Raw genomic sequence first — 27,255 nt, 5'->3', positions numbered from 1 at the left:
ATCACCTTCCTTGTGAGGAAAGTCTGAGGAGCCTGGGACTTTATAAAAGAGACAACTGGGGAGGGACGGGATATGATAGAACCTTATAAAATTATGCAAGGAGTGGAGAGAATAGCCAAAATAACTTTTTCTCTGTCTCTCAAAATACAATTCAAGGGCATCCAGTGAAGCTGATGGGCAGTAAATTCAGGATGGACAAAAGGAAATACTTCTTTGCACAGTGACTGATTAAAATGTGGAATTCACTGTTAGAGGATGTAGTGATAGCCACAGGCATAACTTTAAAAGTAGATTAGACATCTCCATGGAGGATATATGTATCAGTAGTGATTAGCCCTGGTGACCAAAGGAAACCATGGGGAAATAAAAGGGTTACACTGGTCACAGGAGATAAAAAAGAAAATCAGGTAAATCTGCATTTTATTACTCAATTGAAATTCCCCAAAATTCCTTACACATTTCACCAATAGGCTTTGTCAGGGGAATCTGTTTGTCTCCCAGTAGTTCTTCAAAGAGTACAAGATCAGTAGTAAAGGGAACCGCCATATTCACGGGCAGTAAATCTCTGATTACCAGTGCCAGGAGGCAACATCAGGGAATGGCCTCAGTCTCTATGCTGTGATGCTGGATGTCCAGAGGAACTGGTGGGCCACTGTGAGACAGGATGCTAGATTAGATGGAGCATTGGTCTTATCCTGCTGGGCTCTTCTCATGTGACAGATAAGACTTGGAATGGAGATCTTCTTCCATTCTCTCTGCACAGGCTTTGTACACACACACACACACACAAAAACCAACAACACTGAGTGTCTTCAGTGCTGGCCAGCATTTTCCAGAGGATCTCTCCCTTCCAAGTTCACTGGCATGCCAAACAACTTAGAATGGGACAATGACTATCTTGTATGTCTTGCCTGAAGCAAAATAGCTTTGTAATGAAGGTTCATTCTTTGTATTGGAAACACAGGGCAGATGCTTGCCTGCATGAAATTGGTGCACTCCTGGTCCATCCTCCAGAAACATTGCACAGTGATATGGAAATCAGATGACCTTCACACAGAATGGCTGCAACTAATTTGTAAATGATGCATGTTAGATTTGGTCTCTCGTACATTTAATGAAACTACACAATGGGAAGGCTAATTCTGCCACTGTGGGCAATGGTAAAGGGGTGATATCCCCAGTAAACAAAGAAATTCCAGCACGGACAGTTTAAAGCCTTTATTTAATAGTAATTAAATTACTCCGTTAACACTATACTTCCAAACATGAATCAAATTATACAAGAGCAGCAAGCCCTATGGAATTTACCCAGCTTTATACAAATATAATGTTCCATAAAGTTTCATCAACCCCAAAGAAAGGGGTAAATCTGCTGTGTACAGTAGTCCCAGAGCTACCTTACTGGCTTTGAAATGCAGAAGACTTCCTTCCAGAGTAGTTGCCTGTGGCAGCAAGTGCCCCAAGATCCCTTTGCTTAGGACCATTCCGCCTCCCTACCCACCTCCGACAGCGCTGGGCATCACTCTCCTAGTGCATTGCAGATTTTTTAAAAAAATACTTCATCTTAGTTCAAATTAAACGTCAAAGATTTAAATGGCTCTTAATTCCTTAGAGATACAAGCATGGTAATAAAACATGAAAAGAGCAAATTCAAAAACACTGCATTAAACATGGAATAGACATTGCTGAATAATGTTACCAGTTCACCCTATTTCAGATCTCAAGGAGTAAGAGGGGAAAGGGTAGCTGGTGCAGGGACAGTAACATTTCCAGCCTCACTATCCATAATCCAAGCCTTTTAGGAAGTGATCCTGCCCTTCAGGCCAACGTAGTATTGCATGGGATGAATGTGCTTTTGGTGTTTGTCTCGTAAGAAATCTCAAGCTTTCAATAAGTCACGACAGCTATCACTGCCTTAAAGACAAAGCGTTTCATTTCTGGGTGACTGAATATTTATTTTATTGCTTCCTTCCGCAAAGGTGGCTAGGTCCTCTCCTCCCCCCACATACAGCAGCTATAATTGTTTCTTTTAAGTACATGTGTCTATATTATTTAATATAGGGAGAGTGGTAAAAAAGGCTTCCTCCCCAAGGATACTCCTGTGCCACCACAACTGCTGCAGAAGCTGCTTAATAGTATCTTTAATTAAAAGTCAGTTTTAAGTAGAAGAAGAAGGGAAAACACTGAAAACTGATGTAGACTTGTTGGTGTTAGCCTCAGGCTTCCCAATACATTTTAATAAATATCAGGCAAGTTAAAGTAGCTTCTTTCCCAGTAGCTCCCAGAGTAAATCCAGTCATGTCCGCCAGTGTAGGGATTAGGCCCTTGATGAAACCACCTGGAAGGGGGAGGGAGGGGAAAAAGGCACACATTTAGAAAGTGCACATATATTCCCTGCTGCAAGAGATATACAGAGTGGCACATGCTCTGTCTTGCATGTATGACTTTTCAAATGGATATATTAGCAATTCTGCACCCTTAGCATCCTCCTCATGTGTATGCTAAGAAATACTTAACTGAATCACTCCATTTTGTCTAGTAACTACTTTTAATTGTATTCAGTTGAAACAAATTGCAGCGAAAAAAGAAAAGGAAGTAAAGATGGTTTAAGTCCTGTTTCAAGAAGCTGATAACCAAGGAGGGCTGCAAATTTGGGAAGGGGGCTCTCAGTGAGTTCCCTCTTCACAATCATCTGCTCTCTCTCATCTAGAGAACAGGCTGGTGACCAGCAGATCTGGAATCAGTCCTTGTTTCCTTAATAGTAGGACAGGCTAGCCTGATCTCATCAGATTTCTGAGGCTAAGCAGGGTTGGCCCTGGTCTGTATTTGGATGGAAGACCACCAAGGAATACCACGGTTCCAATGCAGAGACAGGCAATGGGAAACCACCTCCAAACATATCTTGCCTTGAACACCTCACATGGTCACCACAAGTCAGCTGTGACTTGATGGCAAAAAAAGAAGACAGAAACTAAATTCAGGTATGTCTTTGCATTTAGGTTGAATTGTAACAGGAAAGCATCAGTATATTTTTACTTTTATTCATCATATTCACCTCCAGTGAAGCAATCTTTTGACTGAAACTAGAGTCAGATGAATGGGTTTGATCCAGTGATTTGTGATCCTTGTGCAAGCAAGATCTCTTCTGCATTCCCTCCCAGCAGCTTTCATCCAGGGGAAGTTTCGCTCCCATAATCATGGGCACACGCATAGAGTAATAGCCATGCTGGTCAGTGCACTGCAGCGCAGAAGGGAAATCATTCCCTCCTCTCTCAGTGGAATGCCATTGAAAGAAGAGGCATGAAGCAAGACAACACTGTCTCCCCCCTCCTCACTGCAGCCCACCTTCCCATGTGGCCATTATTCCACATGGGTCCCATGGCACTCGGGTCAGAACTGGCTGATAGGGAGAATATGAAAGATCCATGTTTATCACTGCCTGAGGGATCACTGATCCAACCCAACAGATATTCTGTGTAATGTTATATTGGGACTGTATCTCAGGTTTTGGCAAGCACAGAACTTGCCTAGGTGGAGGACGTTAACAAGAATCTAAGAGGTGACAATTCACCATAAGGAAACTTCTGATTATATAATCTAAAGTGCTATCTGGCAATCAATGCTATGGTAGCAGTAAAAATGGAAAGCCTCTGTTCTCCTTTTGGGAAACTAAATTCAGGTGGATCCTAAGGAATCCTGCATATCAACATACATACAATATCTATTTAATAGAAGTGATGCAAATTTCTAGCACTGTTCAGAAAAGGGGGGGGAGCAGAACAGTCATTTTAACTGACCTAGAAAAAGGGACACCAGAATTATTTTGGAAGAAGGTCAAATTCAAATCACGGAATGTCATTGTTTACAGGAACTGGACACAACTCTAAACCTTAAAACACAAAGCCAAGCATTGTCAGGAAAGCAAGCAAAAATATGTATTAGAAAGGATCAAACCTGAGAGCCTGGGCCACTGGTTGACTTTGGAAAAAGACAAAACAGAAATGCAACTTACGGTGACAAAGAGACATTTGAATTAGAACACACTATTGCAAAAGGATTTTCATGGCACAACTGAAGGGAACATCAAAGACACAGTGTAGTTTGCTTATATGTAGCTTTTGTCCTCCATGTGCCATACTTAAATTTTGCGGTGAAGCCATGGCGGGGGGCGGGGGGTAGGATTGCTGAGCTCAAACTCTCCCCTCACCTTTCACAGAGGAATCTAATTATATACCTTCACAGCAAGCCATACTTTGCCTTATGTCCAAAGTAGCAAAATATGGCTTAAGCAATTTTAACCACATGCATATGAACACATAAAGCTAACTTCTACTGAACTGGACCACTGGTCTATCAAGGCCTGTATTGTTTACTCAACAGGCAGCCTCCCTCCAAGTCTCAGGATAGGTCTTTTATATCATCTAATAACTGAGACACTGGGGACTGAATGAGGAACCTTCTGCGTCCCAATCAGGAGCTTTACTACTGAGTCCAAACTCCCCCCCCCCCTTGGAGTCCACTTTGGAATCCTGTTTTACGAGGACTTGCATTTAATTATGGTTTGCCACAATAGCAGAAACACAGATCTATTAGACTAGGATACTAGATGAACAAGACTGTGAGAGCCTAAGGATTCCCCAGATTCATTCACAGTTTGCCATCATGTCTGATCCAAGACAATGATCTCTGAACCTCGAACTGTCAGAAGATTCCAGTTTCTATATATTTCTCAAGTGTGGCCACCATCTACAGATATCTAAATCAGCAGATTGGGGCCACACGACAATAAACAGATTTTGCAGCCAACTTGGGAGTCTTCCTGGCTTTGCTAAAGATCTGAAAGCTACCCATCCCCCCCCCCCTCAAAAAATATTGGAGGGTTTAAATTCACTCCCAAATAAAAAAGCATACCTCCTCTAGGTGGCAAGAGGACATTCCAAATCACCACCCCATTTTCATTTTATTAGAAAAAAAAACCAAAGTGGAGGATTCTTAGGCAACTGCCTACTATAAAAGGAATTTACCAGAGGGATTTGGTTCAAATCTTCAGCTTCACAATATTTTAACTAATTTAGGACAGATTTCGTTCAGATTTTAACTAATTTAGGACAAATGAAACAACATAAACAGCTCTACCACCTTAAAAATATCTTTACCCCCTTAAAATCACAACCTCTGATAACATGATGCAAAATGAAGCAATGAAACATGATGTCCCTGAACAAGGGGAAATAAATCTTTCTTCAGCAGTTTTATCTGGTAACCCCGTTCTGCCCCTATACATGCTTGAGCCTGCCAAGTATTAGCCTGGTAGTGACCAAGGAGGTCAGAACACATAAGTCAAGCAGTTATGATTCCCTGTGAATGAACAAGGTGCTATTGTCCTGGTCACCCACTGATTTCCCCCCCTGAAAGATGCTTTTTGCTATGCACTCAACCAGTGCAAATTTCGTGTCTGCCTTTTAAAAACCAATAATCTCTTTGTTCAATAGCTGGATCTCCTTTTGGGTGCTTCTAGGGAGGAGTGTGAGTGGAAATTCTCCATGTTTTGGAGAAGGAATGTTTTGCTGTGTAGCATCAATGGAGAGTCCTAAAGGAAGTTCTGAAATGCCTCAAGAGCAGCTCACATTGTAGTATTTTCAAAGTACGTTTTTTATTACAAAAACACATAGGTTGGTTTCCAAGAAGAACAGCTAAGAGCCTCATGACACCAACATCAGCCATTTAGAGACAGAAGCAACTCAGCCCATCACATTCTTTGTATAATAAGCCCAGGGTTACTTGGGTGCATTAACCTCCTGACTGCAAGCAATCAGAATCCTGTTGAAATGGATGAATGGCTGAAGAAAACAACAATGCTGCCAAAAAATAACTAAGCTACTTTCAAAAAGTCAACATGAATGAATATAGCCTAAAACGGAATGCTTTAACACAGTCATTAGATGCACATAAAAATCTTAATTCGGTTGTTTTTAGTTGAGATTCTTTATACTGAAAATTTGTCATTAAAATCTTAATCAATTTAGTAGCTGTTTCTGTTAGTCTCAATCCCAGTTAGGATTTGTCAGAAACCACACTCCTTACCCACCACCTCAAGTTTCAGACAAATTTTTATCATGTCTCCATTTTACTGACCATTAGAAAGAGGAACACGGAGGTATAATGAGAGTGTTTCCTTCCTCCCTTATGTGTCCACATAACACTAGTTTTACTCATGTCAGCATTTTTATTCCATTCTGTGCCTAGCTTAACTTTCTTTCTGGTATCCACCAGAAGAGCCAACAGGGTTTCCCTGAGAATCAAATGCTTCAAACAGTAGAGCACAGCAAGATCAAGTTGGGATTGGCACAGACTTTTCTTCCTTTTATCCACTTGCTCTACTTTGTTTAACAAAAATACATATATCCATCCCTCAACTTCAGAAGTGAACAGGTGGCCATGAATAATCTGATTTTTCCAGAAAAACACTGTTGATAGAAATGCCTGTCAAGGATGACACCATGCCATGGGAGTGCTGTACAGCTCTCTTGTTTGGATGACACATATGCCTGTCAGCAAATATGAGATTCATGCTTTCCAGCTTATAGTGGCTACTGCCCTACAAGGAGCAAAGGAACATAAACAAGTGAGATTTCAAAATGTCCCTTCTTTTGCAAAATAGAGTCAAAGTTCTCAGTCTGAAGGGGGCACTTTAAATAATGGTTCCAAGTTTTAAAAGTATCTACAGTGAAGATATAACTATGAGTTAGTGTGCTCTAAAGTACACACAGTATTATGCTGACTTAAATGAAGTGGTCACACAAAATCCGTTGAGGCAATCCTATCTATGTGTCCTATTTTAATCAGCTGTGTTTATTTCAAAGTATGTACAGGATTGCAACCTTAGGTACACAGTACAGAAAAGAACATAGCTTGGTATGAAGTAATGAACGCACAAAGAAAAAGAAGATGTCAAGGTATGTTAAGTTTGTGTGCATATCTGCTTGCTTCCAGTTTTCCACCATCTGCCTACTTTTTGAGACTCACATAAAATTTCATATGTTTGATAATTAAGGTGTTGTGTGTGTGTGCAGGCAAACAGACACCAAAGGTTTGTAATAAAATGGAGTTGGTTCATGTGGGCTGGAAAGCATCACCCAGAACACACTTGAAAATACAATGCACATGTACTGTTTTGAAGAATCATGTATTCAAGCATGGTTATTACTGCTGAAACAAAAAACTGCACAGGCACAAGTTACTTCACAAATTAAAACAGGCAGCATTTTGAATGTGCTCAATATCAAACAATATGAACTGAACACTGGAAGGAATTGATGTGCTTTGTGTCTACCTCTACCATTATTAACACAGCACCTTTCTTTCCCCAAATTTACTCATAACTATAAGTAGCAGCAGCTTCAAAAGACACATATATCTATAAGCTTGCATGTGTACCCCTTTCCCCGCCAAAATAATATCTCATCTAAATATCAGGGGCAGATACTAAATCAAAGGCCTGATTGACTTTTAAAACCTGACAACAAATTCTAGCAAGGAAAACAACAACCAAAGCAAGCAGAACTCCTTCCCACTTTTATCACAGTAACCTAAGCTACTTGTCAGTATTGAGGATTACAGTATGTTTATTTCTGATGGAAAATACGAAACATTAGGCTTTTCAGTCTCAGTGATTTTGATAGCCAGAGTGTAGCTTCATTAGCTAAATCTATACATCCTCTTCAGCTGTTAATCTAATCACGACCTTAAAACAAGATGCTGATATATTCAGATCACCCAGAATATTTATTAATATCTGTTACAGAAAAGCGTCACCCCACTTCACTGACCTTGTCTTCCATTCTTCATCTGACTTAGACCTGTTTTTACGGGCAGTTCTTTGTTTTTCTTCAAGCCTTTTCTTTTCTTCACTAGCTAAATCTAAAAAGGGTTAGAAAAAATGATCTGTTAAATTATAACCTGAAATGAAGAATGAGTTGCTGTCAATAGAAACGGATGTAGCCACACATTTTAAAGCCACACATTTATTTGCAATAAGAATCATCCTACGAGTTCTATTCCATTTATGAACTAGACAGTGGTAGATTATTCCTCCACTAAAATTAATGAAATATGTCTTATGCTTCTTAATGATGGGCTGGGCAAGTATATACAGCAGCTGCTGAACTTGGCCCTCCTTCAGGAAGGGTCAGGTAAATGTTGCTTTAATTAATTTATGGCGTAAGCAGACAAAAGCCCCAGTCTCCCATCTCACCCTTATCCAGAACAGTAGTACCTGGGTCATTAGATACAATAGTATTCTTAAACAATATTCCTTTTTAGTTGATTCCCAGGGATTCCCCAGGTTAGCTCCAAACTCTGTGAATGGGTATATACCTTTGATGTCTTGACAGAAGGACATACAACCATACACTCCAAATTCTCCCCCTTACTAATAGTATAAAGTTCATCACAACAGAACTTATTACTTGTCTATCATGTTTTAGATCAGCATTTACAGCCCATCTCTTTCCAACCATGCAATCTGCCACACTAACAGGATGCTACTCATACAAACAAGCTGCTTTGTGTATTCGTGTCTGTGGTATGGTAGAGGTTGAGGATCTTTCATACTACATGCTGCATTGTCTTCTGTACTGGGAACCCAGATATAAATTTCTGGTGGCCAACTTCGCCAAACTGACTACATGACATACAAGCATTCCTACAAGCTCTGGCTGCCAACAAAATACTTGCATAAGTGGTGTCTGAAACTTAAAATCTAGTTCTGTATTCTGTTTTAATTGTGTGGCATATTATCTTGATTACTGTTTTTATTCTTCCTTTTATCTATGTTTTATTTAGGCCAACTTTGTAATGGCCTTTGGACACACACAATCAACATTTACTATTATACAACAGCAAACCTGTAAAACAGGTGCATAAAACTAAGGTTTTTCATGGTTTGCAATATTTTTCACATATTTTGCTCCTGCAATTTTAGAGTAGTCTTTCTGCTTTTGTCTCTTGTGGCCATACAGTTTTATTGGATAGGTGCAGCCCAATTAGGCAGCACTTCCACCAAACTTATTCAAACAATCCATTTGTGAAGGCAAGCTCATCATGAGAAAAAACAACAAACAAACTGAAACACACACAGTAAGCATGATAGCATCCTCATTCATGCAAGAACAAGCATAACACATTAAAGACAACAGGAAAATAAGGTTCCAAGTGTTTTTGAATTAGCCACAGGAAATGTATATTTCACAAAAGCAGGCACTCCTTTATAAAGACTTTGTAAAAGCTTTACAAAATGCACCTATACATGGAGATATGTCCTGTAAAATGCAACATTTGGCTAGAGATATTTTTACCATCATTATTGTATATACATGCATTTTACACTAGAATTTATGAGTTACCTATTTCACCATTTTCCATTGCTCTTATATCTGGTCGTAATCTGCAGTCAGTTTTAGGAATAACACTTTCCATTTCCTTGTCCAGTTCATTCAAAGCCATTGCAAAGGTAGTGAAGTTGTACATCTACAAAAATGAATAAAGCAAATTAATGTTTTACAAATGTTCTATTGTTTTATTGTGGAGTGTCAACCATTAGTAGGTATTTATACTCATAAGAAATAACCAATTCCTTGGGGATCAGTTTTGGGGATTTTTTATTCAAAGAACATAAGAGAAGCCATGTTGGATCAGGCCAATGGCCCATCCAGTCCAACACTCTGTGTCACACAGTGGCCAAAAAAACACACCCCTGTGCCATCAGGAGGTTCAAAAGTGGGTCTAGAAGCCCTTCCACTTTGCCCCCTCCTCCAAGCACCAAGAATACAGAGCATCACTGCCCCAGACAGTTCCAGTAATATACTGTGGCTAATAGCCACTGATGGACCTCTTGAATGGAATCCCCTCTTGAAGCTGGCTATGCTTGTAGCCACCACCACCTCCTGTGGCAGTGAATTCCACATGTTAATCACCCTTTGGGTGAAGAAGTACTTACTTTTATCTGTTTTAACCTGACTGCTCAGCAATTTCATTGAATGCCCATGAGTTCTTGTATTGTGAGAAAGGGATAAAAGTACTTCTTTCTCTACTTTCTCCATCCCATGCATAATCTTGTAAACCTCTACCATGTCACCCCGTAGTTGACATTTCTCCAACCCAAAGAGCCCCAAGTATTTTAACCTTTCTTCGTACGGAAAGTGTTCCAAATCTTTAATCATTCTAGTTGCCCTTTTCTGCACTTTTTCCAATGCTATAATATTCTTTTTGAGGTGCAGTGACCAAAATTGTACACAGTATTCCAAATGAGACAGCACCATCGATTTATACAGGGGCATTATGATACTGGCTGATTTGTTTTCAATTCCCTTCCTAATAATTTCCAGCAGGGAGTTGGCCTTTTTTATTGTAACTGCACACTGTCTTGACATTTTCAGTGAGTTATCTACCACGATCCCCTCTCTTGGTCAGTCTCTGCTAGTTCACACTCCATCAACTTGTATTTGTAGCTGGGATTCTTGGCCCCAATGTGCATTACTTTGCACTTGGCCACACTGAACCTCATCTGCTGACACCCACTCACCCAGCCTCAACAGATCCCTTTGGAGTGCCTCACAATCCTCTCTGGTTCTCACCACCCTTAACAATTTAGTGTCATCTGCAAACTTGGCCACTTCACTGCTTACTCCCAACTCCAAATATTAATGAACAAGTTGAAGAGCATGGGACCCAGTACTGAGCCCTGCGGCACCCCACTGCTTATCGCCCTTCACTGCGAAGACTGCCCATTTATACTCACTCTCTGCTTCCTATTAATTAGCCAGTTTTTGATCCACAAGAGGACCTGTCCTTTTACTCCATAACTCCTGAGCTTAATAAGGAGCCTTTGATGAGGAACTTTATCAAAAGCTTACTGGAAGTCAAGCTAAACAACATCTATTGGGTCCCCTTTGTCCACATGTTTGTTCACCCCCTCAAAGAACTGTAAGGTTAGTGAGGCAAGATCTTCCCTTACAGAACCCATGCTGAGTATTCCTCAATAACTTGTGTTCATCAATGTGCCTACTCATTCTGTCCTTGATAATGGTTTCTACCAACTTTCCCGGTATTGAAGTCAGACTGACTGGCCTGTAATTTCCTGGATCTCCTCTGGAACCCTTTTTAAAGATGGAGGTGACATTTGCTACCTTCCAGTCCTCAGGAACGGAGGCAGATTTTAATGAAAGATTACATATTTTTGTCAGGAGATCCACAAGTTCAACTTTGGGTTCTTTCAGAACTCTTGGATGTATGCCATCTGGACCTGGTGACTTATTAGTTTTTAATTTGTCAATCAGTTGTAGGACCTCCTCTCTTGTCACCTCAGTTTGACTCAGATCTTTCAACATCCCTTCCAAAATTAGTGGTTCTGGAGCGGGCAAACACTTCTCATCTTCCACAGTGAAGACTGAGGCAAAAAATGCATCCAGCTTCTCAGCCATATCCCTAGCCTCCTTCAGTAATCCTTTGACCCCTTGGTCATCCAAGGGCCCCACTGCCTCCCTGGCTGGTTTCCTGCTTCTAATATATTTGAAGAAATTTTTATTGTTGGTCTTTATGTTTTTTGCAATATGCTCCTCATAGTCCCTTTTTGCCTGCCTGATCACAGTCTTGCATTTGATTTGCCACAGCCTGTGTTCCCTTTTATTAATCTCACTTGGACTAGCTTTCCACCGCTTAAAAGAATCCTTCTTACCTCTTACAGCTTCCATTACTTTATTTGTTAACCATGCAGGCCTTTTCTTATACCTGTTTGTGCCTTTCCTAACTTGTGGTATATATTTTATCTGAGCTTCTAGATTGTAGTTTTAAATAGCCTCCAAGCTTTCCCAAGGATTCTGACTGTATTTAACTTTCTTTTCAGTTTCCTCTTCACATGTCTAATCTCAGAGAATTTACCCCTTTTAAAGTTAAATGTGGTTGTGCTGGTCTTTTGGGGCAACTCCCTGTTATACAAATGGTGAAATCAATGTTAAGGTCACTGCTCTCATGCGGTTATGGTCACTGCTCCAACCCTTCCCTCCCTATCCTTCCGATATAACTTATATCCAGGAATCATCGTGTCCCACTGATCCTCTGCATTCCACCAAGTTTCTGAAATTCCCACAATGTCTATGTTTCCCCCCAACACTAAACATTCCAACTCAGCAATTTTACTTGGAACACTTCTAGTTTTCATGATAGTGGCATTGGAGAACAAAGAAGGGGCATTCTTTAGACATTTGCTTCCAATGCTAAATTTTCAAAGAGAAATGCAATGAAAAGAAAGACAGAATCCCAACAGGAAGACTTTAAGGACTGGAGTAATGGACGCTGAACAGACTTCAAAAAAATAAGAAAGCATGAAGGGGAGCACTGGAGGATGGATATTTGTGTCATTGATTGGGGGCTCCTCAGCTGGAAATGAAAGACAAGGGAATTGTCTGGAATCTCAATTTTGCAGGATGCCTACAAGCTGCCAACATGATAGCATGTCTTTATTAGCAGTGATAGCAACTCATTTGTGCTCTTGGCAGGGATATCTGTTTCTTACCCTCTATATTCAAGGATTTTTAATTCTAACTAGGAGGCAAGCACATATAATTTATTTGATTTATACACCTCTCTTCTCTCCAATGGGGACTCAAAGTGACATATAGCTTTGTCCCCATCAAATTTCCCCCCCACAACAACACTGTCTATCATCCTGACTAGCATAGGAAGTTGTCTGCACAGCTGCCATAGGCTGGGTTTTTGCTGCTGCTTCTGCAATAGAAGAATGATTCCATTCTTTAGCTGCTTAGTTAATTTTGGTACATGCTACAGAAGCAGTTTTGTGAAACAGCAGGCCACAACCCACCTTAAAATTACTGAAGAATCCTGAATCTTTAAAAAGTTAAACTGCATAAGCATGGGAGAGAAGGAGGAAACTAAGTTTATTATCTAGGATGCTATAGGGACTACCCAGCAGGTTTCCATGAGGGTTATTCAGCCATGTTACATGTAGCTACCTCATTAGTAATGGATTTCTGGCTGGAGAAGAAAGGAGTTTAAATGAAATTACTAATACTAAATTGTAGTTGCAAATTTTCCACACTGATGACAAGACCTAGAGCAATGATTTTTGTATTCCTCCCCGCACCTGTCCTGGAAACTCTGATACACTATTTTTCATGTGTTTCGGTTTTATAAGCAAACCAACGAATGTACAAAACAGAGTCTCTTTTCAACGTGGCTCTTTCTTACCTGTGCTGAGTTTGCTGGCCTTGGAGCTATCCTCCATAACAAAACACTTCCAGGAATAACACACACTGTTTCAGAATCTGGCAAAGGTACCTCCTCTGGTTCATCTGAACCACCCATCTACAAGAAACATAGACTATAACCATGCATTTAATAAGGAACTTGTTTCAAATACGAAGATATTTAACATGTTTTAGATATGAAGACAACTGCTGCATTGTGCCATCATGGACATAACACTTTATAATATTTTATTGTAAGAACTGTTTTTATGGTTTTATTGTTTTAATTGATGCCAGTTGGCCCTGTAAGCCGCCCTAAGTCTTCCTTGGCCGGGAGGGCAGGATATAAATAAAATAAAATAAACGCCAACATATGGAAAAAGATATACTTCATAAAAACTCATGTCCTTAAAATGTCAAGTATACAGTAAACAGATGAAGGGTTGGATCCACCAATGTTCTAGAGAGAAGAATTTCTACTTTTTCACTGGCTCCCCTTAGCAGAAAGAAACCCTTCCTTCTGTAGAAATACTGTGGCAGACATGAGCCAAAATACTCATAGCCAGCCTTTGAAAGATATTAAGCTGGACTTCTCTAAGCAAAAAAAAATCTGAAAAGCAGTTTGCTGCGTAAATTAGTAATTTTTAAATAGTAAGTAAATTCAGATAGGATGTCATTCTAAACTTCTGAGAAATAACAATAAATTCGCTGCTTCATATATTCTCAAAACAAAGGAAAATATTCTAAAACAGAAATATTGAACAAGGATAATACTAAACAGTGTTCCAAAGTATTTATTTCTGTTATACTTACTCTTCTACAGCCCCACTGACAAGAGAGCCAGTTTGGTGCAGTGGACTTTTATCTGGGAGAACCGGGTTTGATTCCCCACTCCTCCACTTGCACCTGCAATGGCCTTGGGTCAGCCATAGCTTTCACAGGAGTTGTCCTTGAAAGGGCAGCTGCTGTAAAAAGCTCTCTCAGCCCCACCTATGTTACAGGGTGTCTGTTGTGGGGGAGGGAGGAAGGTAGAAGAGATTGTGACTGCTCTGAGACTCTGAGATTCAGAATATAGGAAAAAGGAAAGGTCCCCTGTGCAAGCATCAGTCGTTTCCGACTCTGGGGTGATGTTGCTTTCACAATATTTTCACGGCAGACATTTTACGGGGTAGTTTGCCATTGCCTTCCCCAGTCATCTACGCTTTCCCTCCAGCAAGCTGTGTACTCATTTTACAGACCTCGGAAGGATGGAAGACTGAGTCGGTTACCTGAAAGACTGAGCTGGTTACCTGAAAACCCAGCTTCCACCGGGGATCGAACTCAGGTCATGAGCAGAGCTTAGGACTGCAGTACTGCAGTTTTAACACTCTGTGCCATGGGGCTCTTTCAGAGTATAGGGTGGGATAGAAATCCAATATTTTCTTCTTTGGACTAATAGGTTTACAAAATTGAAATTTTCACTTCAAAAAGTAGCAATACAAAAAAGTTCAAAACTCTGAGTAATAAAATCAAATTGTAGTGTAGGACAAAAACACCAGTTTCTACATTGACAAGAAAGAAGACAGTAAAAAAAAAGACTTTCAAAAATGTCCAGATAAAGCTTGAGTTTCAAACTACTGCTGTTAAAGAAGAGCTGCTAATATCCTATTCCAGTTTCCTTCATGTATGCTGAGCAGATATCCCCAAATTAAAAAAAAAGTTTGACTTTGAAAGTATTCATGTTGTGTGTTTGGATCTAAAACAATAGCAACCATCTGTATAGCCAGATAACACAAATCAGATAACTATATATGATGTTTTTCCTTCCTCATCACCTTCTCCACTGGGCTCTTCACAGTTACCCTCTCAAACACAAAAAGTTAAACCGGAAGTACCAATCACGTGAATCACTACTATGACATTCAGAAGGAACACATATTCTGAAGTTATAAAATAAAACGGCAGAAGAATTGGTATAACCCATTAAGTGCATAATCCTGCCCAAATTAAGAATATTGATCTCAAATGTGTTTAAATTTTTCCCACTGAAATTAAGGGGAAATTCTAAAGTTTGTCTGGGTTCTACCTTGCGCTTTAGGCAAAAGCATTTTAAAAATCTTTTTATGATTTCATTAAGTCTTTTAAAGGTATGTTCCTTTTTGTGATCATGCTGATCAACTCATGGTCTCTTGATAGTCTGAAGAATGCCCCAGTCTTGCAGAAAATAATGCAGCGCACTTTTAAAGGACAGTCAATGTCTCCCATTTATGCTGTTGGAAGGGAAAGGACAAACTGCCCATGTAAAAACTTTGACTACTAGAGGAATTACTGAAGGTACATTTCATAGAGGTATAAGATGTGCCTATTTCAACACAAATACTGGGAACTAAAACTATGAAACCTCTAGGGGGGGGGGCCACTGGGGAAAACCTAAGGTGATAAAAGTGCTTTCAAATCTTGCAGAAATTAGAGTAATATTTGGGAATCTGCCAAGCATAGGAGAAAGCATTTGGATTTACCCGAGCCAAGGCACATTTATAGAGACTGCAGAAGAGAGCCCAAAAAATCAGCTGAGCCAAGGAAATGCCTATTACAGCCACTCAGCTGATTCAGGCAGTCTTGGGCAGTTCCTTTAAATGGGTTGCATTTAAAGAGACTGCAGAAGAAAGTCCAAAACAACCGAGCAGTGGAGAGACTGCTCCCTGCCGGCTCAGCTGATTTTCAGGCTTTCTTCTGCAGTCTCTTTAAAAATGTCCCAGTAAAAGGGACTGCACAAGACAGCCCGAAAAAGAGCTGAGCGGTGGGTGCAGAAAAGCAGCTATTTTTTTGTGGCTCTGCTGCTGCTGTTGTGTACTCTCCCTTTCTTCTTAACTCTATTAACGCCCCAAATTGTCAAGATTTCTGAAAAATAAATAAAATAGTAGAAGAAAAAAGACATCTACAAAATAGAATGCTACAGCTCTACCATCTTTTAGCACAATACCTGTTTATTGTTTTTCTTATCTTCTGTGTTTTTCTTGTCATTTTTTTTGTAAGCTTCAAATGTAGCAGGGTCAACACTGTACAAGCAATCAGTCCATTTCCCATAGAGTGCACATAGTTTCTTTTTGCTGTTAGAAAAGAAATTTTAGGGGGGAGGAAATCTAACTTATTCTAGCATTCAGTTTCACACAGAATTTAAATGTATTGAAAAACAATTAGCACTTGGAGTTCAGCATACATCAAGCTGCCCTGCATCTATCAAATTTGCCGCTGTCTACACTGGTAACTGCTCTCAGTGTCAGGAATTGAACTTGGAACCTTCTTCATTGCAAAGTATGCCCTCCATCACTGAGCCACAGCCCCAAAGTCCTGCTTCTTCCCTTGTATACATTCACATCAGAAACAGCAGAAAGGAGCTTTTACCTTTTGTCCTGAATGTAGCCTTCAACTTTGTGCAATTCCTTCCCAAAAAGACCACATGGTTTGAAATTTAATATACACTTGTCACCAGTCCTGTGGAAGAAGCATTATGGTTCAGCTTAAATCTCTTGCAGTGCAAGTTTTTCTTCCAATGTTTGGTTCAGTCGCAGAAATCAAGTTCTAACCTCTTCAGCAGCAAAATAGATGCAATGCCTCTGTGTTCTGGGGGACAGGATGTCAACAGTCAATTTTTGGTCGGCCAGAGGACTTCACCTCCTGTGACAATCCTGTCTGCTATCCCCACTGACAAGGACTGGCAACTATTTTGAATGCCTCTAATTCCCCACCCCATTTGCCCCAGTTTGTTCAAAGAGCTGTATTGAAGTTCAAGGGATCATCTAACAAGAAAGCAAATAGCTGCTGTTCTGCCAGATGGCCTTCTCTCTACCCCAGCTCCACCCCAAATGCTCTGTCTATGTTGCTAGAAGCAACCTTTGCCTCATAGTAGAAGTCTCCACTAAGGGAATATGGGAGCGGTTTAACTTACAGGAATGAAATTTTCCATTTCTCAACTGTTTTTCAAGCAAACAGATCAAAAGAATCTAGGTTTTCCCCCTTTGTCACAGATTTTCTGTGCAAAAGTAATTATGTCAAAAGAATTTTAAAAAATCTCTCTCAGAAGCCCTATCAGAAATATCAGTTCTGAAGCTTAATTATGTAAACTTCCGTATGCCACTGTCCAACATTAAAAGAACAACCAAGGGACCGAAAATAATTTATCATATACTTGGAGAGGAAAAATACAATAATCAGAGTTTCATTAAGGCTATTAGTTTTGTCCAACATACCAGAGTGCCTGTTATTTTACATTAACACTAATTGTTTTAATCTTAGTACAAATAATATTTCATAGTAATCTGAGAACCACTTCCTAGAGCAGGGGTGGCCAACGGTAGCTCTCCAGATGTTTTTTTTGCCTACAACTCTCATCAGCCCCAGCCAGCATGGCCAATGGTTGGGGCGGATGGGCATTGTAGACAAAAAACATCTGGAGAGCTACCGTTGGCCACCCCTGTCCTAGAGGGCTTTCCCTTTGTAATAGGCAGGTGCTAAACTGTGAGCCTTCACAGCACATTTTTTGAGATTTCCTACCAAAGAGGATCTTTTAAAAAGAGCTAAAGAATACAGGCCAAGATAAACAGGGTAAAGCAGCAGGAGGTCAGGTATTCTCAAAGTTAAGGTCCTGGATAAGAAAAGCAGACAACACAGCTGTCTGCACTTTCCAGTCACATTTTGCATTGGCATGAATGACAAATTAGCACTGTTTATGTTTCCTGCAGATGCCAAATCCTTCTAAAGGAACATTTTACTTGTTACATTAGAGTACCCACTTAGTATGTGTGCTATAGGCAGTGTGTGCTCTGCTTTCACAGAAAAAAGAAGGAACTTACTTGTGATTGGTTATTTCCATATTTCCATATTGCTCAATCCACAGCTTGCCAACAATGATGTTATGCACACAGCAAGTAGGATTTGTCCATGTATATGCTTCATTGTGTCTGAAGGCAAAGAAGAAAACTATCAATACCAGATGTTTCAATTTGCACATTGAGAAAACCATTCACAAATGACTATAATAGAAAGAATGTTGTTTTTGGGAAAGACAAAAAGATCCCAGCTGTTTTTTCATTCTCTGCCACTGGCAAATAATCAAGGGGCACAGAATGCTCCAGCCATGGAGACCAAAGAGAAACAAAAAGAAATGATTTTTAAGTACTTCTTAACACAGCAACTCCAATGCACTCATGTGTTGACAAAACTGTGATATTTTTGATGGGGCCAGGTGAGGAAGTCAGCTAGTTTTTATCATGGTTACTTTATACAGCCTGCATAGACAAATACCACTAATACATAGTCAAAATATACTAGAACAGCCAAAACATATTGAAATGCCTGACCAACTTACTCAAGAAGTTTCAGAGTTATTATTCCCTTGGGCTCTGCTTCAACACTCTTCCCCCAGAATTTGAGTTTTGGATAAATGGAACCATGAAACACAAAGTCATTATTCAGTCCTTCAGCATAAAAAGCACTGACGGGTGGGTGATGACTAACTTGTTCCGAGATGAGTCTAAATCCAAGATCTTCTCTAAACAGAGAAAAAAAAAATGGTGCAGTGATTTAAAAGGATAGAGAGATAATATGCAATATAAGTTTTGTACAATATAGGAATAATTTTCTTGAACAAATCTCAAATTACTGCATAAATATTCAAGAGGATGTACAGCTAGCAATGCTGTGTCTGGGTGTAAAATTTTGTGAAATCGGGTTCCACTTTACAGCCTGAAAACTGAAGAATAAAGTTGAAATGTCTTGAATATCTAGAATAGATGTCTGGTGAAGGCTGAACGGATTTCCTGATCCTTTTCCCTCTGGAGAAATGTAGGACATTTCATTGTGTTTAATATGGACTTGATTTATTACAGGGATAGCAGTTTGCTTTATAAATATGTTGACGTGTGTGGAAACTGGTTTAATACTGAATTCATTATGTGAATTATTTGTAAATGTATAAGAAGTCTGAATATATACAAAATTTGTTATTTAATAAGAGTGTGAAAAATTGTTACTTAGCGGTTTTTCTATCTATTGACTTAGACACTAAGACCCTTTCATTTTTGGAATTAATACAATAAATTATGGCTAGTTTTTCCTACCTGGTACATGTTCAACCAGAGATATTTGTATAGGTCACTAAATCAGTCAGTAAAGGTGTTGTGTATGTGGACTCAATAGAGGACTGAATTGGGTGTTCCTGCCTGGCTCATTAAAGCCATATGAGTGGAGCTTGGGGACTTAGGAACAATGGGCAGCAGGATCCACATCCTTGCTGCCCTACACCAATTACAAGCCCCCATCGGTTTGAATGACCCAATAACGTGCTTGTGCAGAAACTCTTGAGTTGTATATAGTTGGCCTGTTGGCCCTGTTCTTCAGTCTTTACAGTGCAGCCATCCATCATGCTATATCAAATAAAGAGCTGTTATTCATTACCATTACCTCTCTTCAATGCTTAGAACCCACTATATTATAAAAGGCATTAAAGGTTTATTACCTAATGAGTTCATACGTCTCTCCAAGTAATGGGTTGAATGGCTTTCCAGTACGTTCCCACTGAGATGCAACAGCAGAGACAGCAAAGGCAGCTACACACTGTTGAAAAAGTTATTTACATGCATATTATACTAGCTTAAAATAGAAGAGTTTAATATTTAGTCAGTATCTTCTGAAGCATTACACATGCATGGAGCAGATATACATTTGTATAGTGCAGCATGTATAACCATTTACAAAGGATAGAAGTGCTACATTTGCTACTACTTAAAGCTTCAATATTACTTACCACAACATAAATTAATTTTATTTTTAGCAAAACATTTTGGCTGAGATTCACAAGAGTATCCTAGAAGCTACAGAAATAAGCACACTTGTCCACATACAGTAAACAGTTTTATGCTCTTAGGTTATCACATACTCTTTAGCATAGATTACCTGCATTCGTTCAATTGGATCAGAAAAAGAGCTGGCTTTGTGAATTAAATATGTATGCTCCATATATTCTGTCAGTCGCTGAAGGAAACTCAGTGGCTCATTAAAAATGACCGGCATAGTGATCTTGGACAGCTCCTAGGAGAATTTTAAAAGAAGTTAACATTTATACACTGTGGTGCGTTAACAAGATTGTGACTTGTTAGTCTCTGCCATACAATAAAGCTAAGTCTACTGGGAGTAGAACAGTGGTGATATGAAGAAAACCAAAATACTGTTTAAATCTACGCCTCCCCCTAAACTTAAACAAAAGCGAGTATAGTGCAATCACTAAAACTCTGGAGGTGATGCAAGTGCAAATCCCCACTCAGCCAGGCAGCTGACAGCTGACCCTGGACCATAAGAACATAAGAGAAGCTATGTTAGATCAGGCCAATGGCCCATCCAGTCCAACACTCTGTGTCACACAGTGGCAAAATTTTTATATATATATATATATATATATACACACACACACACACACACAGCCACACACACCAGCCAAAGCCACACACACACAAAGCTCCCACCTCTCCTCACAACCCTTTTCGAGAATAAAATGGGGATAGTGTGTGAAAATAGAAAACATTGTGCTCCTTGGAGAAAGGCTGGGATAAATGTGTAATAATTTTCTTTTTTAAAAACTTAACATTAGTAAGACACAGGTTACTCTAGAATCAAAGCAAAGTTTGGCCATCATCCATTTATCTTACAGTGACAGTTCATAGTCTGTTGGTTCTTTATATGGAATGTATTGAAAATATCCTCATTTTTAATGGTATGTGCTTTGCATATATTCATAATTAATTAGGTCGATTCAAAAGTACTAAGAACAAAGATAATATAAGGATAGAACAAGGTACCATACGAAGGGATAATATGGAAGAATAATGTATACGAAAGTGTGGTTGATTAGGTATGCAGCTAACAAAGCAAAAGGCACACGACCTTTTTTGGATAGGGCTGCAATCCCTCTCAAAGAGCTGGTTTCAAGTCTGGGCATGCATCTGGATTGGTTTATGTCCCTGAATAAACAAACGCAGGGGTGCTTAGCTGTGGCTGTTCCTACAGGAAGCAGACTTGGCTTCTGTCCCCACGTCTTGGTAGCATCCAGATTTGACTACTGTAATGCAATTTACACAATCTAACAATGTCAACTGGTTCAGTGAATGGGAGCCTGAATTCTAACCAGGGTTTGTCAAAATGAATGTGAAGGCATTATCATACCAACCAAGCAGTCTTCTAATAGGCTTCTGGGCTTGTCAAAGTGCCTGGTTTTTACTTTAAAGCCCTGGATAGCTTTGATCCAACAAACATGAAGGACTGCTAAAATAATCTTTTACAGAAACTTGCATGGGTGAATTTACCTGGGGCCCATGCAAAGAGATTTTATTTATTTATTTATTTTGTAATTAGCCCTATTCCATAGAACTACCTTTTCTAGAAGCTTCATTGAGCTTCTTCATTACAGGCCTATTTGTGTCTGTTGAGAACTCATTTCAGAATGCCTGAGTAGGATGTATGCATTATTCCCTAGGTTTTTATCTACACTGGTTATAGTCACTATTGGCGTTTACAGCAATTTATTTTATTGTTATTTTCATTTATAAGTTGCCTTGAGCATTTATTGACCTAGAAGCAACATAAAAATAAACACACAAATATGTAATTTTAGTAGGAATTTTAAAGGAAGACTCAAAGAAACTGGGGAGAGGCTGTGGATCAGTGGTAGAACATCTACATGGTGTGCATAAGATACCAGGTTCAAACCCTGGCATTCCCAGTTAAAAGGATCAGGCAGAAGGGATGAGAAATACCTCTGCCTGAAACCCTGCAAAGCTGCTGCCAGTATGAAGCTTTAAGCAACAAATATGCTCAGTGGCCATTGCTAGGCAATCACAACATTACTGCCAGCCTTCAAGCTTGGCTTCTGTAAGTAAAAGCCAGGGAGAGCAGGCAGAACCCTTTCCAGGGCTGTTTTGGCCTTTGAGTAAGGACTTGTTGCAGCGAGGCCCAGCAGCAACCACCAGGCAATTTGCCATAATATGACTTTCATATTAATATGACCCAGCCCAGCAGCCTGCTGCTGCTCCACAGCAGCCATCACATGAAAGCCTGTGTGGTATAGCAATCAGTGCTGGACTAATATCTGGGATATCCATCTTTGACTCCCCATTCTGCTATAGAAGCTCACCCTCTCAATCTATCTCACAGGGTTTGGGGAGGATAAAATGGAAAAGAGGAGAACAATGTAAGATGTTTTGGGTCCCCCTGTGGAGAAAGGTGGGATTAAATTAGTAAATAAAAAATAAATATATCTGAAGATAGGAGACAGACAGAAGATAGGTTCCTTGGTGGATGGGAAGGAAAGGAAGCTAAGAAATGTGAGAATATGGGGGCTGTCAAGAGAGAGAAAGGAGAAATAGGGTGGAGAAGGTCACAGAGGGGAGAATGAGATGCCCCCTGCAAGTCCTTGCAGGCTCCCTACTCACAGATGGGCCTGTCCTTGCAGCAAGTGCTGCACAGTTTTCTCAAAGAGGAGTTTCCAGAAAGAAAAGAAGGAGGGGACGATGAAGACAAATAAAGGTAGTCAGGGAAGTGAAAGAAAAAATAGTGAGGGAGGGGGAAATGGGACACTCCCCCCACCCTGCACATCCGCTTGTGGATATTCAAATTGGGATTTCCAGTTTACAGCTCATGCTCTTAGTCACTGTCATCCATTATGAGCCACTGATACTCTTTTAATGTTTCAAAAATAAAATTTACTGATGCTCAAATGAAGTTAACCTTTGGGATTCATATGAGAACTTGAAGACGAAGTGGTGGTGGAAAGGTCTGCAAATGCTCCTTAGTTACAGCACTGCAGCACAATCATTTATTAATGCACATCCATGTCTTGCTTTGGACTACAGAATAAGTTCTAGTATAATCTTACTGTAGATTGATAGAACTCACTGAAAGCGGAACGTGACATAAAAGCTGGTATCACTAGCTTCATGTGGCAATGACTCAATACCCAAGAAAATGGTCTATGATTTCAATCTATATGGCCTAGTTTCACTTTTAGATGTCTTTCTATACATAGCAGGAACTGGGGTCATGCCTAATTTTCTGCTATAGAATGTCTTCCTGACAGAGGTGCAAAAAAGGGAGAAGAACTTTGCCACACCTTAGCCTAGATTTTCTTACTAAGACTTCTTCTGTACTTTGCTTAAAATTTTTTCAAGAGAATCTGGAGGAGGGGGGAGAAAACCTTTCCTTTATTAGTCACACTTTCTTCAGCGAACAAAATCAAGTTCCCAAATGAGATGCCAGTGACCTACACAGATTTCTAAGTGATTCATAGAAAATGAAAGGATTTCACAATGCTTTGTTCAGCACAACACACATACCCTTTACTTTCAGAGACTCTTACATATTCATCAGTTCCAGCCTTCAATGTTAAACAGAACCAGCCACATCACATCATGCAACAAATTTAAAAGACAGATTGTATACAGATCTTTATCACAAGCCACGAGTCACCTACCATTCCAATGCACTTTCTTAAGATGCTCCAAATACTGAAATCATTTCTTGAAAACATTGGAGAGGGCAAGCTTGTCCTAGATTGGTAGGTAGGGGAAGTGAAAAAGACAAAAGTACATTAGTTCTGAATAAAACAAAAAACAAAAAAAACAAGGGGACTCATGAGTTCTGAATAATGTTTCCAGATTTTTAAATGATTTGTAGAATTTCATACACCAACAGAGCTGAACTAGGAACAAAATTCTACCCACATGGCTACTCTAACAGCCAACCATACTTCTCCTTCATATTCATAGGCCACAATGCTCCTGGGAAATTGTTTGTTTGAATCCACAAGCTACACTAATATACCTTGTTCCAAATCTTTAAAATTTGCTGACCAATAGAGTCAGAGAAACTTCAGCTTTGTTCACTGGTAAATTCCAGAAACTACATTTTACCAGGAGCACTATCACACATGGCAATAATAATTAATAATTCTCATATGGCAGCATGAGTAGTATAGCCAGGAGATCCTAAGATTGTCTGGCAGCATAAAGTACTAGTTCTGTTAGCTTTATGCATCACTAGGTGGCAAGTTAGACTTGTCTTTTAAGGCAAGGGACATTTCAGAGGTTTGCCATTTCCTGACTCTGCATCACAGCCCTGGTATTCCATGGAGATTGCCCATCCAAATAGTAGCCAAGGCTGACCCTGCTTACCTTCCGAGATTAGGCTAACCTGGGCTATCTAGGTCAGGGCAACAAAAAGGAGACTAAGGTGAGTAGATGGTTGGGCTGACCTTCTCAAGATAGGTTTTGGTTTTGCGAAGGAAGGCCTATTCTAAAATTTGTATAAACACTGACTGGGAGAGGGAGGTTCATTTTTAAAAACTGATCATTTGTCATCACTGTAATAAAGGCAAGTTACATTATCTTATGAAGTACGTAATTAAGGGCCCCTCCCCCAATGCTATGGCCAAGCAAAAAACAATTTAGAGCAATATTTTAAACAGTCAATGCAAGAAAAATGCAGAATTTTAATTTCTGAAGAGCAATGGGAGTGACTGCCTTTTTCATGCTAGTAGCTTGACAGCTATACAAGTGTAATGGAAAGCCTTTCTTTAGAGTAGGAGGAAGGAGTCTCTTAAATACTTGCCTGTGCAATTACTACTGTTTGTCATATCTAACACAGTGGAATGATGAAACTGACGAGACTGAATCACAAGTAGCTGTTGCTCTACTCAATTCCACACCCAAGGAAAAAATGTTATTGAACGGGAAACGACATCGAGAGGGAAGAGTTATCCTTATAAGTTCCTCCCACCATGTTTAGCTTTTCATCTTCCACACCCTTTTTAAACAAATGAAAGCTCTAAAACCAGTTTTAAAAACTAGAAGAGGAGACTTTGACTTGATGAGCACTATCTCATGGGTTCCCACATTAGTCATATCAGAAGGCAGATAGGTATTGTAGCAGTACTAGCCAAGTCCCTGGAAGCAACTTATGAAATTACTGCTTGAAGCACAGAAACCTGCAAAAACAGCTGAAGTCCATAATGGAACAGAAAGAAATGAACATGCATGCCATGGGCAATGTTATTATCTTCAACCCTCTGATCATCTATCATCTCTACACAGCCTACATCTCAATAACCTAGAATCTGTTTATTTTCTCAAGATACAGTTGTTACAGAGGCACACTTTAAAAAACACCACCACCACACAGGTCAATAAAATGATTTTCAGTCACAAGTCTGAGCATGTTGTCCTGGGTTAAATTCTCTTTTACCGATCAAGAATGTCAGGTGGATTCAGGCAAATTACTTTTACTTGTCCAACAGGTAATTGTGGGAATAAAATGAAACAAGAAAGCCAATCAAAAATATTTGATATAGTGGGAATTAAGATGTACTTTATACAAGTGGTACTGGATAAATACAACAAGGCTTCCATGTCAAGCCAACGTAAAGCCACTGAATAGCCAATAACACAAACAATGCTTTATAAAACAATATGAGAAGTTTACTCTAAAACGTATGGACAGAACTGCAAGCTGTATGGTTTTGCATATATATCTATTCCAAGTATAATTGGTTTATTGGCCCTAGGGAATCCCAGTTAATCCAGTACTTAAAACCCTACCATATATTGGAGAATACAGATTTTTTTGTTACTCATTTATTGTTGCCAAGTTGCACCAACATGAGTACAACAAGAGTAAGTATGTTATAGAGGTTAAAGTGCTGGATTAGGATCTGGGAGACCCAGATTCAATCCCCACTCAATTCTGCAAACTTGTTGGGTGACCTTGGGCCAGTCACATACAATCAGCTTAACCTACCTCACAGTGTTGTAAGGATAAAATAGAGTACAGTAATGGAAGCCACTTAAGAGTCCTCATTGTAGAGAACATTGGAATATAACAGTGCAATCCTAAAAAGAGTTACTCCAGTCTAAACCCATTGAACTTGGCTTGGACTAGAGTAACTCTATTTAGGATTGTACCGTTAATGCTGTAAATAAAGTAAAATAAAGACATAAAAACAGTGTGCATAGCTGAACCAGTTCCATGAGATTTTTCTAATTTATAGGACTTGAACCCATGAAGCTGCCTTATAAATAGTCAGACCATTGGTTTATCAAGGTCAGTACTTTTTCTGGGAGCACCTCTTCAAGGATGCTTCACATTTTCACATCACTTCTTATCTAATCCTTTTAACTGGAGATGCTGGGAACAGAGCCTAGGATTTTCTGCATACAAACGGATGCTCTGGCACAAAGCTGTTAGAGAACAGAATTTCTTATAAACCTATGCTAGCAAGCTTCCCCCTTAGTACAATGTGCTACTTGGAAACTTGACTAAAACCAGATATATGCCATCTAAAAAATAAATTCCTTCAAGATGCAAATCTGGCTTGTCTCAAAATACAGTCAAATTTAGGGCCAGGACTGCTCCCATTTCTTTAAGCTAGGCCTCCTCTCCTTGTGTATACATGTCTTTCTGAAATCCCACAATCCCAGGAAGAACTGGTTCTGGGGGATCCATCCATTAAAAGAGATTTAACCTTAGGGAAGCCCAAGTAGAAACAGCTGCTTAACTGGAATCTTCTTATCACAACCCTCTATCCCGTGGAAGTCCACCAGCAAACAGTTCCACAATGCCACATGGAAGTGCTCAGTGCTCCTTTACTGCTCTGGAAGCCTTCCTTCCTAAAAGACTTTTACTAAGCAATTCAATCACCCTCTAACCTCAGCAACCATCTCATAATCTACTGATATGTTCTCTGGTAATCCCCAACAGTTAGGAGTATTGCCCAGCTGTTCCTATACTGGCAATTCTCTCAGGTATTCTGGATGAGCAGCAGTTTTGTAAGCTGAACAAAAAAACACTGACAGTTAATTTTCTACTTATGTGCACCTGTGTGCATCATGCATGTTCAAATGTTCGTGTTTCATTATTTGAAATTTCTCATCCACCACACAGTAGTACAGCAAAAGCCAAGCCCCCAAGCCAT

General features: G+C 39.6%; 1 protein-coding gene across 3 annotated transcripts in view; it reads right to left on the bottom strand.

Moving 5' to 3' along the window:
• Window positions 1-1,203: 1,203 nt before the first annotated feature.
• Window positions 1,204-27,255, bottom strand: part of OSBPL1A (oxysterol binding protein like 1A) — a 99,466-nt gene continuing 73,414 nt past the window's right edge. For 2 of the 3 annotated variants that reach the window (XM_060243897.1, XM_060243898.1), the window contains 11 exons: window positions 23,761-23,836; window positions 20,196-20,330; window positions 19,759-19,856; window positions 18,610-18,792; window positions 18,095-18,202; window positions 16,647-16,736; window positions 16,225-16,351; window positions 13,264-13,380; window positions 9,405-9,528; window positions 7,830-7,920; window positions 1,204-2,338 (listed from right to left, as the gene is read on the bottom strand). In XM_060243897.1, coding sequence (XP_060099880.1) covers window positions 2,236-2,338; window positions 7,830-7,920; window positions 9,405-9,528; window positions 13,264-13,380; window positions 16,225-16,351; window positions 16,647-16,736; window positions 18,095-18,202; window positions 18,610-18,792; window positions 19,759-19,856; window positions 20,196-20,330; window positions 23,761-23,836 — 1,252 coding nt within the window. In that variant the 3' untranslated portion in view covers window positions 1,204-2,235. Of the gene's footprint in view, window positions 2,339-3,954; window positions 3,979-7,829; window positions 7,921-9,404; window positions 9,529-13,263; window positions 13,381-16,224; window positions 16,352-16,646; window positions 16,737-18,094; window positions 18,203-18,609; window positions 18,793-19,758; window positions 19,857-20,195; window positions 20,331-23,760; window positions 23,837-27,255 lie in introns of all 3 variants that reach the window. The other variant, XM_060243896.1, reaches the window with a different exon arrangement.

The sequence above is a fragment of the Heteronotia binoei genome, chromosome 7 (genome assembly GCF_032191835.1).
Source record: "Heteronotia binoei isolate CCM8104 ecotype False Entrance Well chromosome 7, APGP_CSIRO_Hbin_v1, whole genome shotgun sequence".
Lineage (NCBI taxonomy): Eukaryota > Metazoa > Chordata > Lepidosauria > Squamata > Gekkonidae > Heteronotia > Heteronotia binoei.
This window is presented reverse-complemented; position numbering and strand designations above follow the sequence as displayed.